We start from the raw sequence: 15,508 nt of genomic DNA, 5'->3' as shown, positions 1-15,508 counted from the left end.
CTCAGAATTCCATCATTTAAAAATAATTGAACTATCCAATAATTTGAATTAAGCAACATTCAATTAAGAGTAGACTTTCTATAAAAGTTCTTGACATTATAACTGTGATTTACTTGAAAAAGTATTTCATTGGCTGTAAAGCACGTTCTGAGATCATGAAAGGCACTAGCTAAATGCAAGTCTTTCCTCTTAAAAAGAATTTGACAATATTTAATATTAATTTATGAGAAGTCAAATTAAAGAAACAGTGGAGACATGGGCTTTTTGTAAAATGGAAAAGGATTTCCCAGGGTGTGCTGTGATTCTGTGTGTGTGTGGAGGCTTCAGCATATTCTGGAATGATCCATCCCTCACTCCTCGGGGAGCTGCCTCTGCTTCATCTCCTGGGAAAGAAAACCATTGAATAAGGCTTTGTGTTACAAAATATTGACAGAGAGCAGGATCACACAATCAACGGGAACAGACTCTCATTTTTAATGGTCACAGTCACAAGATACGCAACCCAGGTGCTGGAAAACAGAGAGTGAGCTATAGGAAGGTTTGCACCCGTGCTATATATAAAGACTTTTCAAAAAATACATTTGAAACGATGTTCTGTTCACCTCTCCTTTCCTGAAGGTGCTCACTCTTTTTGAGACACAGTTTGGGAGCGCAGCAGTGATTCAGCAGTTCACCAATGTGCCCATTATTTGAGTGTAGACAGTGGATGTTGGTAACTAGCTATTTGACCATGGGGGTAAAGCCCAATTCTGTCCTTCCCTAATGTCCAACAGGGGGTCACGGGATAGCAATCAGGAATGGGAAACCAGGATGATTTTCCTTCCATCCATAATGTCTTCATTCATATGTTTTAGGGGATATAACTCTGAGTTTGGGGACTGAAATTTTTTAATGTAAGATAAATGAAAAAGCACCTGGTGAGAAGCTGGTAAACAGACCTACAGTATTTGCATTTCAAAGGGTAGTCTAAAATTTATTTAATAAGGTCACAATTGGAAGTGGCACAATCTAAACAATGGACAATCCCTTTTTAAGTTTCTCTGTGGAGACGAGATATCTACAGCTGTCTCCATAAGGGGTTTAAATGATTAAGTCCTAATGAAGAGTCATATTGGACTTGAACTGTTAACTCTGTTTCTCTCTCCACAGATGCTGCCAGACCTGCTGAGTTTTTCCAGCATTTTCTGTTTTTATTTCAGCTTTCTAGCATCTGCATATTTTGCTTTTATTTTGTCTAAATTATTCATATGGTTTCCCAGAACAAAAGGAACATTTGGTAATTATAGATAAATAGTTTAAATCTCTAACTGGGACATCCAAGGTGTGTCATGTTGTCATGGGGATAGATTACAGGTAGGTATTTTTTTGTTTTGGATTTATCTGTGTGATTTCTCACAGAAATGGACAGTTGAAGTTTGAGTCAGTTTGGGAGCAGCTTTAAAACAAGCAGTTGGAACTTGAAGCAGCTTTGAGACAAGTTAAGAGAGAGAGAATCTGCCAGCTGTAGACCAGTAGCAGAGGGCTATCAGAAAACAAGGGTGTTTTCTGATGTTGGAGTCACTGAACAAGAAAACAGTAAGGACCATGCTCGAGCTGGGGTGTCCACGTTTGTGAGATATTTAAGGAGAGTTGGAGGGTCATCTAGCTGGATGCTGGTGGAAGGACCTCATGCCTTGGGTAATAGCAGGAGCACTGAAGAGAATCAAAGTGAATTCCTGAGAGTTGTGGCACACCCTGGCATGATCCCAGGAGAAGTGAAGAAACCTTCAACATCCTGTAAAGAATAGCAGAATTCTTGGGTGGAAATAAAAATTGTTTGGGAAGTGTTCAGTTGAGATTTTCGGGTTTAAAGAATAAATGTTTTCGAAATATGGCATCATTAGTAGTACTTGCTTTGTTTAACTCTTGTACAGTTAAGTTTTTGTTTAAAATGTGAAATCTTGCAGCATAATTCAGTTAATAACTGGGAGTTCGAATTTCTAAATAGTGGGGGTGGTGGTGGTGGGTGGGATCATGTGAGGAGATATAGTAAAGGGAAACAACAAAGTAATACAGCAGGACAGCAATTGGGGTAATGAGTACCAGAGCGTGACAGGAAAAGAAAGAACATACAATTATAATAGCGCACCAGCAGATAAGGCCAGAGATTGCAAAATTAGTAAAAAAAAGAGTTCAAGGCCCTGTATCTGAATGCACACAGCATTTGTAACAAAAAGGCTGAATTGTTAGCACAGATACAGATAGAGATAAATATATAAGACCTGATAGGCATTACAGAGACATGCATGAAAGGTGACCAAGGCTGGGACCTGAATGTTGAAGGGTATTTGATATCAGAATGAAAAGAAACTAGGGAAAAGTAGCGGGTAGCTCTGTTAATTAAGGATGACATCAGTTCAGTAGATCATATAGATATACATCAGATACAGCATACCGCAAGAAATGACTGGTATCCGTAAGAAAGACACAGCAATAATCATGGGTGACTTTAATCTACATGTAGATTGGGTAAATCAAATTGGCAAAGGTAGCTAGGAAGATAAGTTCATAGAATGTTTTTGGGACAATTTTTTAGAGCAGTAGGGTCTGGAGCCAACCAGGGAGCAGGCTATTCTAGACCTGGTAAGGTGCAATGAGACAAGATTAATCAATAACCTCATGGTAAAGGAGCCTCTGGGTGCTAGCAATCACAACATGATAGAATTTCATGTTCAGTTTGAAAGGGAGAAGTGTGGGTCTATGACTAGCGTTTTAAACCTAAATAAAGGGAACTTATTTAGGATATGAAGGCAGAGCTGGCTAAGGCAAACTGGGAAACTAGGTTAAAAGGTTAGGACGGTAGAGTTGCAGTGGCAGACTTTTAAGGAGATATTGAATAACTCTCAGCAAAGATTTATCCCAATAAGAAAGAAAGACTCCATGAAAAAGATGCTTTATCTGTGGCTAAGTAAAGAAGTTAAGGATAGTACTAAATTGAAAGAAACACTGAACAAATCTGCAAAGATTAGTGGTAAGTCAGAAGATTGGACAGATTTTAAGAACCAGGGAGAATGACTAAAAGGATCATAAAGAGGGAGAAGGAAGAGTATGAGAGAAAGATAGCTAGTAATATAAAAACAGATAGTAAGAGTTTCTACAAGTATTTAAATAGGAAAATAGTAACTAAAGCTCATGTTGGTCCTCAATAGAGTGAGGCTGGGGAATTGATAACAGAAAACAAAGTAATGGTGGAGGCGTTGAACAGATATTTTGTGTCCGCCCTCACGGTAGAGGACTTATAAAACTTCCCAACGATACTTGATAATCATGAGGGATGAACTTAAAATAATCACGATCACCAGGAAAAAGATGCTTGGAAAACTTTATCCTGGGGTCTTAAAATAAATGGTGACAGAGATAGTAGATGCATTGGTTATAATCTTCCAAAATCCATAGATTCTGGAACAGTCCCAGCAGATTGGAATATAGCTAATGTAAAACCTTTATTCAGGAAAGGAGGAAGGCAGAAAGCAGGAAACTACAGGCCATTTAGCCTAACATCCATCATAAGGAAAGTGCTAGAATCCATTATTAAGGAGGTTATAACAGGATACTTAGAAAATCACATGGCTTTGTGAAGGGAAATCGAGTTTAACTGATCTATTGGAGTTTTTTGATGAAGTGACATTCAAGTGGATAAGGGGGGGACCAGCAGTTGTGGTGTACTTAGATTTCCAAAAGGCATTTGATAAGATACCACATCAAAGGTTACAACATGGGTAACATATTAGCACATAAAAGGATTGTTTAGCTAGCAGGAAGCAGAGAGTAAGGATAAATGGGCCTTTTTCAGATTGGCAAATTGTAACTAGGGGAGTGCCACAGGGATCAATGCTGGGTCCTCAACTCTTTACAATCTATATCAATGACTTAGATGAAGGGACATAATGTGTGGTAGCTAAATTTGCTGATAACACCAAGGTAGGTAAGAAAGCAAGTTGTCAAAAGGAGGAAGAGAGTTGGCAAAGGGATAAAGACAGGTTAAGTGAGTGGGCAAAAATTTGGCAGATGGTGTAAATGTGGGTAAATGTGAACTTCTTCACTTTGGCAGCAAGAGTAGGAAAGCGGTATACTATTTAAATAGACAAAGATTTCAGAACTCAGTGGTACGGAGGGATCTGGGTGTCCTGGTACACGAATCACAAAGTTAGTATGCAGGTAGAGCAAGTGATTAGAAAGGCAAATTAAATGTTGGTCTTTATTGCAAAAGGAAAGGAATATAAAAGTAGGGAGGTTTTACTGCAGCTGTACAGGCCTTTAGTGAGGTCACATCTGGAGTACTTGAATGGTTTTTGTCCCCTTATTTGAAAGAAAAATATATAACTGCTTTAGAAGCAGCTCAGAGGAGATTTACTTGACTCATTCATGGGATGAAGGCTTATCCTATGAAGAAAGGTTGAATTGGTTGGGCCATAGTGATTTGAGTTTAGAAGAATGAGAGATGATCTTATTGAAACATATAAAATCTTGAGGGGACTTGATGGGGTGGATACCTGATGTGTCCTCTTCTGGGAGAGACTAAAACTAGGGGACATAGTTTAAGAATAAGTGGCCCGCTTTTTAAGACAGAGATGAGGAGAATTTTTCTGTCAGAGGGTCGATAGTCTTATATGTTTCAATAAGATCGCCCCTCATTCCTCTAAACTTGTATGGGTATAGGCTCAACCTGTTCAACCTTTCTTTTTAAGATAAGCCCCTCGTCCCAGGAATGAGTTGGGTGAACCTTCTCTGAACTGTTTCTAATGCCATGTTATCTTTTATCAAATGAAACCAAAACTGTGCACAGTACTCCAGAGGTGGTCTAACCATAGCCCACCACAACTGCATGAAAACTTCTCTACTTTCAAATTCCATTCCTCTTGCAATAAATATCAACATTCCATTTGCCTTTCTAATTACTTGCTTCTACCTACATACTAACTTTTTGTGATTCATGTACCTCACCTGAATCCCCCGTACCACTGAGTTCTGCATTCTCTCTCCATTTAAACAATATACTTTTTTTATTTTTCCTGAAAAAGTGGAGAAGTTCATATTTTCTCACATTATACTCCATCTGCCAAATTTTTGCCCAGCCACTTATCTATATCTCTTGTAGGCACTTTACCTCCACTGGACAACTTATTTTCCTACCTATCTTGATGTCATTGGCAAATTTAGCTATCATGTATTTGGTTCCTTCAAGTCATTATTTTAGATTATAAATAGTTGAGACCCCAGCACTGATCACTGTGGCACTCCACTAGTTACAGACACCAAATACCTGTTCAACCCCTCCACCATTTCCTTGTTTTCCATCATCAGACACACTCTCTCGAGGACCAAAACTCACTTTAGTTATTCTTTTCCTATTTAAATACTTGTACAAACCCTTACCATCTGTTCTTATATTTCTAGCTTGCTTTCCCTCATATTCTAATTTCTTCATCTTTATTATTTTCAATCATATTTTGCTGGTTCTTAAAATCAGTCCAATTTTCTGACCTACCATTAATCTTCTCAGCTTTGTACAGTGTTTCTTTCAATTTGATACTATCTTAACTTCCTTTTATAGCTACAGAGAATGCATCTTTCTCAAAAAGTCTTTCTTTCTCATTGGATAAATCTTTGCTGAGAGTTAAGTGTCCCCTTAAAAGTCTGCCACCGCATCTCTGTTGTCCTACATTTTAATCTGGTTTTCCAGTTCACTGCAGGCAATTCAGTTTCCACACATGGTATTAAACCCAAAATTCTCATCTTAAAACTGAACATGAAATTCTATCATTTTAATGATCGCGGTCACCTCGAGTCTCCTTTACTGAGGTTACTGATTAATCTTGTCTCATTGCACATTAACAGGTCTAGAACAGCCTGCTCCCTGTTTGACTCTAGAACATACTGCTTGAAGAAATTGTCCCAAATACATTCTATGAACTGATTTTCCAGGCTACCTTTGCCAATCTGATTTGCCCAATCTACATGTAGATTAAAGTCTCCCATGAATATTGCAGTACTTTTCTTACACACCCCATTTATTTCTTCCTGTATACTGGATCCTACAGTGCAACTGTTGTAAGTGGGCCTGTAAATTATCCCCGCAAGTGACTTCTTACCTTTTCTATTTGTTATCTCTACCCAGATTCTACATTGTGCTCTTTCAAGCGAAGGTCACCTCTCAATACAGTTTTTAAAAATTCATTCATGGGATGTGGGCTCCGCTGACTGGGCCAGCATTTATTGCCCATCCCTAATTGCCCCGGAGAAGGTACTGGGGAGCTGCCTTCTTGAATCGCTGCAGTCCATGTTTTGTAGGAACATCCACAGTGCTATTAGGAAGGTAGTTCCAGGATTTTGACCCAATGATAGTGAAGGAATGGAGAAATGGTTCCAAGTTAGGATGGTGTGTGACTTGGACAGGAACTTGCAGGTGGTGGTGCTCCAATGCGTCCACTGACCTCATCCTTCTAGGCGATAGAGGTTGCAGGTTTGGAAGGTGCTGTTGAAGGAGCCTTAGTGAGTTGCTGCAGAACATCTTGTAGATGATACACACTGCTGCCACTGTGCGTCGGTGGTGGAGGGAGTGGATATTCATTGCGGTGCATAAGGTACTAATCAAGTAGGCTACTTTGTCCTGGACGATGTCAAGCATCTTGTGTATTGGAGTTGCACTCAGCCAGGCAAGTGGGGAGTATTCCATCACACTACTGATTTGCGCCTTGTGGATGGTGGACAGGTTTTGGGAGGTCAGAAGGTGAGTTACTCTGCAGAATTCACAGCCTCTGACCTGCTCTTGTAGACATAGTATTTATATGCCTAGTCCAGTTCAGTTTCTGGTCAATGGTAACCCCCCAGGATGTTGATAGTGGGGGGATTCATTGAATATCAAGGGGAGATGGTTAGATTCTATATTGTTGAAGATGGTCATTGCTTGGTACTTGTATGGCATGAATACTACTTGCCATTTACCAGCCCAAGCCTGAATATTGTCCAGGTCTTGCTTTCACAGACTGTTTCAGTATCTGAGGAATCGCAAATGATACTGAACATTGTGCAATCATCAGCGAACACCCCCACTTCTGACCTTATGATGGAGGGAAGGTCATGATGAAGAAACTCAAGATGGTTGGGCCTAGGACATTACCCTGAGGAACTCCTGCAGCAATGTCTTGGGACTGAGATGGTTGACCTCCAACAAGTAAATATATGAAAAGGAAGAGAGAGGCCAAAGTGAACATGGGCCCCTTAGAAAATGAGGCTGGGGAAATAATAATGGGGAACCAGGAAATGGAAGAGGAGTTGAATAAATACTTTGCATCAGTCTTCACAGTAGAAGACACTAATAGCATTCCAGAAATACTGAATAATCAAGGGGCAAAAGTGGGAGAGGAAATAAAAACAATAACTATCACTAGAGAAAAAGTACTAGGGAAATTAATGGGCTAAAGGCCAATAAGTCTCTTGGACCTAAAGGGTTCCATCATAGGTTATTAAAAGAAGTAGCTACATAGATAGTGGATGCACTGGTAGTAATCTTCTGAGAATCCTTAGATTCTGGAGAAATCCCAGAGGATTGGAAAACTGCCCTTATTCAGAAAGGGAGACAAAAAACAGGTAACCAAAGGCCAGTTAGCTTAACATCTGACATTGGGAAAATGTTAGAGTCTATTATAAAAGATGTAAAAGCAGAGCATTTAGAAATCATAAAATAATCAAGCAGAGGCAGAATGGCTTCATGATGGGGAAATCATGCCTGACAAATTTATTAGAATTCTTTGAGGAGGTAACAAGTAGGATAGAAAAAGGGGAACCAGTAAATGTAATTTCCAAAAGGCGTTTGATAAGGTAGCGCACATAAGGCTAATTAATAAGATAAGAGCCCATAGTATTGGAGGTTGTATATTAGCATGGGTAGAGGAGTGGCTAACAAAAGAAATCCTCTAATAGAAATTGGGATAAGTGGGACATTTCCAGAATGGCAACCTGTAACTAGTGGAGTGCGACAGGGATCACCGCTGGGGCCATAATTATTTACAATATATATTAATGACTTGGATGAGGGAAGTGAATGTACTATCTCCAAGTTTGTGGATGATGCAAAAATAGATAGGAAGGCAAATGGTGAGGATGACACAGAGTCTACAGAGGGATATGGACAGGTTAAGTGATTGGGAAAAACTTGGCAGATGGAATAAGACGTGGGAAGATGTGAGGTTATGCACTTTGGCAGGAAGAATAGAGGAGCTGAATATTATTTAAATGGAGAAAGACTGCAGAAAGCTGCAGCACAGAGGGATTGGGGACTTCATGCATGAATCACAAAAAGCTATTATACAAGTTCGGCAGGTAATAAGGAAGGCAAATGGAATGTTGGCATTTATTTCAAAGGGAATGGAGTATAAAAATAGGGAAGTCTTGCTAAAACTATACAAGGCACTAGTTAGACCACACCTAGAATACTGTGAAAAATTTTGGTCCCCTTATCTAAGGAAAAATATACTGGCATTGGAAGCAGTCCAGAGAAGGTTCACTAGGTTGGCTCTGGGCATGGAGGGATTTTCTTATAAGGAGAGGTTGAGTAGGTTGGGCTTGTACTTGTTGGAGTTTAGAAGAACCTTACTGAAACGTGCAAGATTCGAAGGGAACTTGGCAGAGTAGATGCTGAGAGGTTGCTTCCCCTTGTGGGAGAGCCTAAGACCAGAGGGTAAGATCTTAGAGTAAGGGGTCACCCATTTAAGACAGAGAAGAGGAGGAATTTCTTCTCTCAGATTATAGTGAATCTGTGGAATTCTTTACCACAGAGGGCTATAGAGATTGGGTTAAGCTTATTCGTTATTTATGGCTGAGATAGACAGATTTTTAATCAGTAAGGGAATCAAGGGTTATCGGGAAAAAGCAGGAAAGTGGAGTTGAGGATTATCAGATCAGCCATGATCTTATTGAGTGGCGTAGCAGACTTGATGGGCCAAATGGCCTACTTCTGCTCCTATGTCTTATGGTCTTTTGGTCTTAACCACAACCATTTTCCTTTGTCCTAGATATGACTCCAACCAGTGGAGAGTTTTCCCCCCGATTCCCATTGACTCCAGTTTTGCTAGGCCTCCTTGATGCCACACTTGGTCAAATGCTGCCTTGATGTCAAGGGCAGTCACTCTCACCTCACCTTGGGCGTTCAGTTCTTTTGCACCAAGGCTATAATGAGGTCAGGAGCTGAGTGGCCCAGGTGGAACTCAAATTGAGCCCCAATGAGCAGGTTATTGCTGAATAAGTGCTGCTTGATAACACTCTCGCTGACACTTAGCTGACGATTGAGAGTAGACTGAAGGATCATCCACTTGGCACTCCTGGCTGAAGATGGCTGAAAATGTTTCAGCTTTGGCTTTTGCACTGATGTACTGGGATTCCCCCATCATTGAGGATGGGAATATTTATGGAGTCTCCTCCTCCGGTTAGTTGTTTAATTGTCCACCACTATACACAACTGGATGTGGCAGCACTGCAGAGCTTAGATCTGATCCATTGGTTGTGGGATTGCTTAGCTCGGTCTATCACTTGCGGCTTATGCTGTTTGGCATGCAAGTAGTCCTGTGTTGTAGATTCACCAGGTTGACACCTCATTTTTAGGTATGCCTGGTGCTGCTCCTGGCATGCCCTCCTGCACTCTTTATTAAACCAGGATTGATCCCCTGGCTTGATGGTAATGGTAGAGTGAGGAATATGCCGGGCCATGAGGTTACAGATTGTGGTTGTATACAATTCTGCTGCTGCTGGTGGCCCACAGGGCTTCATGTATGCCTAGTTTTGAGTTGCTAGATCTTTTCGAAATCTATCCCATTTAGCACAGTGGTAGTGCCACACAACAAGATGGAGGGTACCCTCAATGTAAAAATGGGACTTCATCTCACAAGGACTGTGTGGTGGTCACTCTGATTAATACTGCCATGGACAGATGCCTCTGCGACAGGTAGATTGGTGAGGATGAGGTCAAGTATGTCTTTCCCTCTTGTTGCTTCCCTTACCACCTGCTGCAGACCTAGTCTATCAAATATGTCCGTTAAGACTCAGCCAGTTTGGTCAGTTGTGGTGTTACAAAGCTACTCTTGGTGATGGACATTGAAATCCCCCACCCAGAGTATATTCTGTGCCTTTGCCACCCTCAATGCTTCTTCCAAACGGTGTTCAACATGGAGGAGAACTGATTCATCAGCTGAGGGTGGAAGGGGTGGGGTTTGGGGCAGTATGTGGTAACCAACAGGAGGTTTTCTTGCCCATATTTGACCTGATGCCATGAGATTTAATGAGGTCCAGAGTCAATGTTGAGGACTCCCAGGGCAACTCTCTCTCTACTGTTTACCACTGTGCCACCACCTCTAGTGAGTCTGTCCTGTCAGTAGAATAGGACATACCCAGGGATGATGATGATGATGATGATGATGATGATGGTGTCTGGGACATTGTAAGTTATGGTTCTGTGAGGATGACTATGTCAGGTCGTTGCTTGACTTGTCTGTGAGATAGGTATCCCAATGTTGGCAAAAGCCCCCAGATGTTAGGAAGGAGGACTTCATAGGGTCGACAGGGCTGGGTGTGCTGTTGTCATTTCCAGTGCCTAGGTTGATGCTGGGTGGTCCGTCTGATTTCACTCCTTTTAGACTCTGTAGCAGTTTGATACAACTGAGTGACTTGCAAGACCATTTCAGAGGGCAGTTAAGAGTTAACCACATTGATGTGGGTGTTGGTCTGGAGTCACATGTAGGCCAAGCCATGTAAGGACAGCAGATTTCCTTCACTAATGGGCATGAGTGAACCAGATGGGTTTTTAAAACAATCGACAAAGGTTTCATGGTCACCATTAGACTAGCTTTTAATTCCAGATTTTTATTAATGGAATTTAAATTCTACCAGCTGCTGTGGTGAGATTCAAACCACATCCTTAGAGCATTAGATTGTATCTCTGGATTATTAGTCCAGTGTCACTACCCACTTCATCACTGCCTCCCCTAATTTCATCCTTAATTCCTTAATTAACAGAGCTATGCCATTACCTTTTCCTAGCTTCCTGTCTTTCTGAAATGTCAGATACCCTTCAATGTTCAGGTCCCAGCCTTGGAACCATGGGCCTGAATTTTACTTCCCCCACCCAGTGAGGTTTTAGGCTGAAATTGAAGGGACAGGATTCCCTCCCACCCTGACCACACAGCGATTTTATGCTGGGACGGGCAAGGCCTTGGATGGGAAGCTCGTCATTGCCTCATTTGAGGGCCTTAAGTGGCCAATTAATGGCCTCCCCTCGGGTCTCTTGCCCCAGACCATGATTGCCCTCCATTGTGCACCCACCCCACCATGTCAGGCCTTCCCTACCCTGCCTGCCCTGGGACCCCCTGAATTTACCTGGGACTCTGGTTCCCGGACTTGGTCCTTGACATCTTCTTGAACTTCCTTTTCTGCCCACTGCAGCGCTATCACTGCAGGGCTGAGAGCTGTCGGCCAATCAGATTAGCTGACAGCTCTCTAAGGCGGGGCTTCCTTCTGAGTGAGGGGCGAAAGTCCCACGTGCAGCCAATTAACGCTCATTGGAGCATAAATTGGCTGCAGGACAGTCAGATCCCCGTCAACTCTTTGGATGGTGGGAAATAAAACCCTGCCATCCCAAAAATTCAGGCCCGTGACTCTGAAAGGACAATCAGGTCACACATATTTATTTCTATTTGTGCTAACAATTCATCCATTTTGTTATGAATGCTGCACAATGAGTGATACAGAGCCTTTAACTCTGTCTTTTTACTATTTTTGCAATCCCTGGCCTTATCTGCTGGTGCACTCTTAAGTTTTTACATTCTGTCCCTTCCTGTCACACTCTGGATATCATTAACCAAATCGCTACCCTGCTCTCTTATCTTATTTCCTTTTAATTTATCACATTTCCTCTCACTTGATACCTTCCCCCACATATTTAGTCTAAAGCTCTCTTTATCGTCCTGGTTATGCGACTTGCCAGAATACTGGTCCCAGCGTGGTTCAAATGAAGACCATCCCAACAGTACAGCTCCCACTTCTCCCTAATTGAAAGCCATTTCTCCCATCCCAGTCTATGAGACACACATTCATCTCTCTAATCTTATTTACTCTACTCCAATTTGCTTGTGCCTCAGGTAATGTACAGAGATTATTCCCTTTGAGATTCTGCCCTTTAATTTAGCCCCTAGTTGCTCATAATCCCTAAGCAGAACAGCTTTCCTAGTCCTATTCATGTACCTACATAGATGACGACAACTGGATTCTCTCCCTTCCACTGCAAGTTTCTCTACACTGTCAAGTAAATGTCCCAAACCCTGGCACTAGACAGGCAATGCAACCTTCTGGGCTCTTGCTCTCACAAAACCGTGTCTATCCCCCTGATTATATTGTTCCCTACTGCCACAACATTCCTAATTATTTCCCCTACTTGAATGCCTTCCTGTGCCATTGTCAGTTGCTCATCTATCTTGCAGCTCCTGCTCTCATCCATACAAGCTGCAAGAGTCTTGAACCTGTTGGACAATTGCAAGGGCTGAGGCTCCTCCACTTCTACCTTCTTGGTCCCCTTACCTGACTCATTTGCAGTCACACCCTCCTGCCCTTGACCATGGATGACCTTATCCTAAGGGGTAGATTGCCCTCCGGAATAAAGTGTCCAATGCTCCCCGATGCATTGCAGTGTCTGCCATTTGGCCTCTGGATCATTAACTCTGAGCAGAAGTTCCTTGAGCTGCTGACACTTACTGCAGATGTGGTTGCCATAGATCACATTGGTGTCCACCAACAGTCTCATACTGCAGCCGCAACACATCATTTGCCCTGCCATCCTTATAACGTATTAATTTATTTTTCTTAGTTAGTTTATAATTAATAAAACCAACTACTAATAAGTTTTACTGCTGCTAATAAACATTACTATTACTAAACCTTGCAATTACTAATAAATTACCTGGGTTTTGGAAAGGAAACGGGAAAAATACTTACTGACCAATCACTTACCTGTTTCCCTGGGACGTCAAACTTTGATTTTCTCAAAATGTGGTCAGTCCGCCCTGGAATCACAGACTGGCTGAGCTTTTGTCAGCAGAGCCTGCCGCTCTCTCCCTTCATGCTCTTTATAAAATTGGTCCCAACAGTTTGGCACAACAGTGATGAACAATTGTGAACAATGACCAACTGTGGTCACTGCACTGATCTTTGTGGAACACCACTTCCCATCTCTTGCCACTCTGAATAACTACCCTTTTCCCCTACTCTCTTTCTGCTTTCTATTTTAAAACTGGCTCGTTATCCATTCTGCTACTCATCCCCTGACTCTGCATTCTCTGACCTTATTCATTAGTCTATTATGTGTTACCTTTTGAAAATCTAGATAAGTTACTTCTACTACATTACCATTGCCTACTCTCTCTACCTCTTCAAATGATTTAATGAGATCAGTCAAGCAAAGTTGTCCCTTTTGAAATCCATGCTGAGTATTCATTAATATAAATTCTGGTTTCTAGATGTTCTTCTATTCTCCTTTAACAGGGATTCTATTATTTTTCACATCATTGACGTGAAGGTGACTGGCCTACAGTTCCCTGGACATATTATCTTCCTTCTTATATATAGGAATAATGTTAGCTACCTGCCAGTCCTCTGGTACTACACAGCTCTCTGATGAAGTATTAAATATGTGTATTGATGCTTCTGCTCCTCTTTCCCTAGATACTTTGAAAATGTATGAATGAAATCTGTCTGGACCAGGTGATTTATCTTCTTTAAGTTTGCTTTGTTTATTTAATATTTTACCTTTGTTGATTTTAAATGCAGTCGTCTCATTGCTAATCTTAGCATCTGATGCCATGCCTGCTTGTCCTGTTTCCTTGATAATGAAATACTGAAATGATCAGATTGTGTGTACATGTAGACCAATTATTTCAACTAAATAAGTTAGGAAGGACCTGGGGTCATGCTTTCAAATTTGTATGGGCAGAACTAGATTCGATGTTAGGGGCTGTTATATCTTTTCTCAGAGAACAGTGAATCTGTCAAACTGGTTACCAGATCGTGAAGTGAATGCTAGATTCTCTGAATTTCTCCAGGCTAGAATTGGCTCTGTTTCTGTCTGGGGTGGAGGTCATCTCGTACAAGAGGTAGGTGTGGTATCTTATCAGGGTTAATGTGTTCTCCTGCTCTAGTTTTCATCGCCCAAGGGAATCAAGGAGGAATTTTCAATTTTCTTGTTCTGTTAATTGGCCTGAGTTTTTAATCTGTGCTTTGTATCTTCCAGGCGACTACATGGTTCTGGGTGGATGGAGAGTGTCTGGATTGCGATGCACAAGTCGTCACAACTGTGTAGGGCAGGCTGGGTGGACCAGTAGGTCTTTTCCTGTAAGTCATTTTTGTATCTCTCTCTGAATATCTCCACAATGGCACATTCATGGCATGTTACAAACTGTGCAATTAATTGCAATAAGTAACTAACTAACTAGTTACTAACCAAGGGAAGTAGCTAGGGTAGAATAAAAGCCAAATACTGCGGATGCTAGAAATCTGAAACGAAAACAAAAATAGCTGGAAAAGCTCAGCAGGTCTGACAGCATCTGTGGAGAGGAAGACAGAATTAACGTTTCGAGTCCACATGACCCTTCATCAGAACTAAAGAAAAATAGAAATGAGGTGAAATATAAGCTGTTTGAGGGGGGTGGGACAGGTAGAACTGGATGGAGGGCCAGTGATAGGTGGAGGCAAAGAAGAGATTGCCAAAGATGTCATAACCAAAAGGACAAAGGGGTATTGACGGTGATGAAATTGGCTAAAGGATGTGCTAATGGTATTGATTATATTTCACCTCATTTCTATTTTTCTTTAGTTCTGATGAAGAATCATGTGGACTCGAAGCATTAACTCTGTCTTCCCCTCCACAGATGCTGTCAGACCTGCTGAGCTTTTCCAGCTATTTTTGTTTTTATCCAGGGTGGAACCCCAATTCATTAGGCATATTGCCTATTCAGTCTGTCACCTCCCTCATTCCACAGGCAGTCATTTGTGTGTGGTGGAATGCAATTTCTCTATCGACCTCAATGACCCAGCTCCATTCATCCCACTCAGCTTGTATCCTATGTTGCAATTGTTTTTTGATCTAATCTTGCTGTTTCCTGTCAGACTGCCACACTTTACGAGATACAGAAATTTCCAGAACAATGCTCTTACTCTGCAGCGAACAATAAAACGTCAGAGCAATCATGGGCGAGGAGAGGACCTTTGACCCATTATTACTAAGATATACACTCAGCTAATTAACATCCAATTGCATTTTGCCAGTGTCTCCATGACTCTGCTTGGCACATTAGTGGAGATATTTGCCTTCCTTTGTGTTAAAAGTGCATTCTGGAATTTTGACTAGCTTATACTTCATTTCTTAGACTCATAACAGCATAAGAGGAGGATATTTGATCCGTTGTGCTTTTGCCAGCTCTTCTGAAAGAGC

General features: G+C 41.5%; 1 protein-coding gene across 3 annotated transcripts in view; it reads right to left on the bottom strand.

Annotated features, from left to right (window-relative positions):
- Positions 1-236: 236 nt before the first annotated feature.
- The window catches only part of LOC121288329 (forkhead-associated domain-containing protein 1-like), a 124,717-nt gene continuing 109,445 nt past the window's right edge, over positions 237-15,508 (bottom strand). For all 3 annotated transcript variants that reach the window (XM_041206869.1, XM_041206870.1, XM_041206871.1), the window contains one exon: positions 237-383. In XM_041206869.1, the coding sequence (XP_041062803.1) occupies positions 351-383 (33 nt within the window). In that variant the 3' untranslated portion in view covers positions 237-350. The remainder of the gene's footprint in view (positions 384-15,508) is intronic.

This window comes from Carcharodon carcharias, chromosome 15 (assembly GCF_017639515.1).
Source record: "Carcharodon carcharias isolate sCarCar2 chromosome 15, sCarCar2.pri, whole genome shotgun sequence".
Lineage (NCBI taxonomy): Eukaryota > Metazoa > Chordata > Chondrichthyes > Lamniformes > Lamnidae > Carcharodon > Carcharodon carcharias.
The sequence above is the reverse complement of the archived record's forward strand: the minus strand, read 5'-3'. Positions and strand labels throughout refer to the sequence as shown.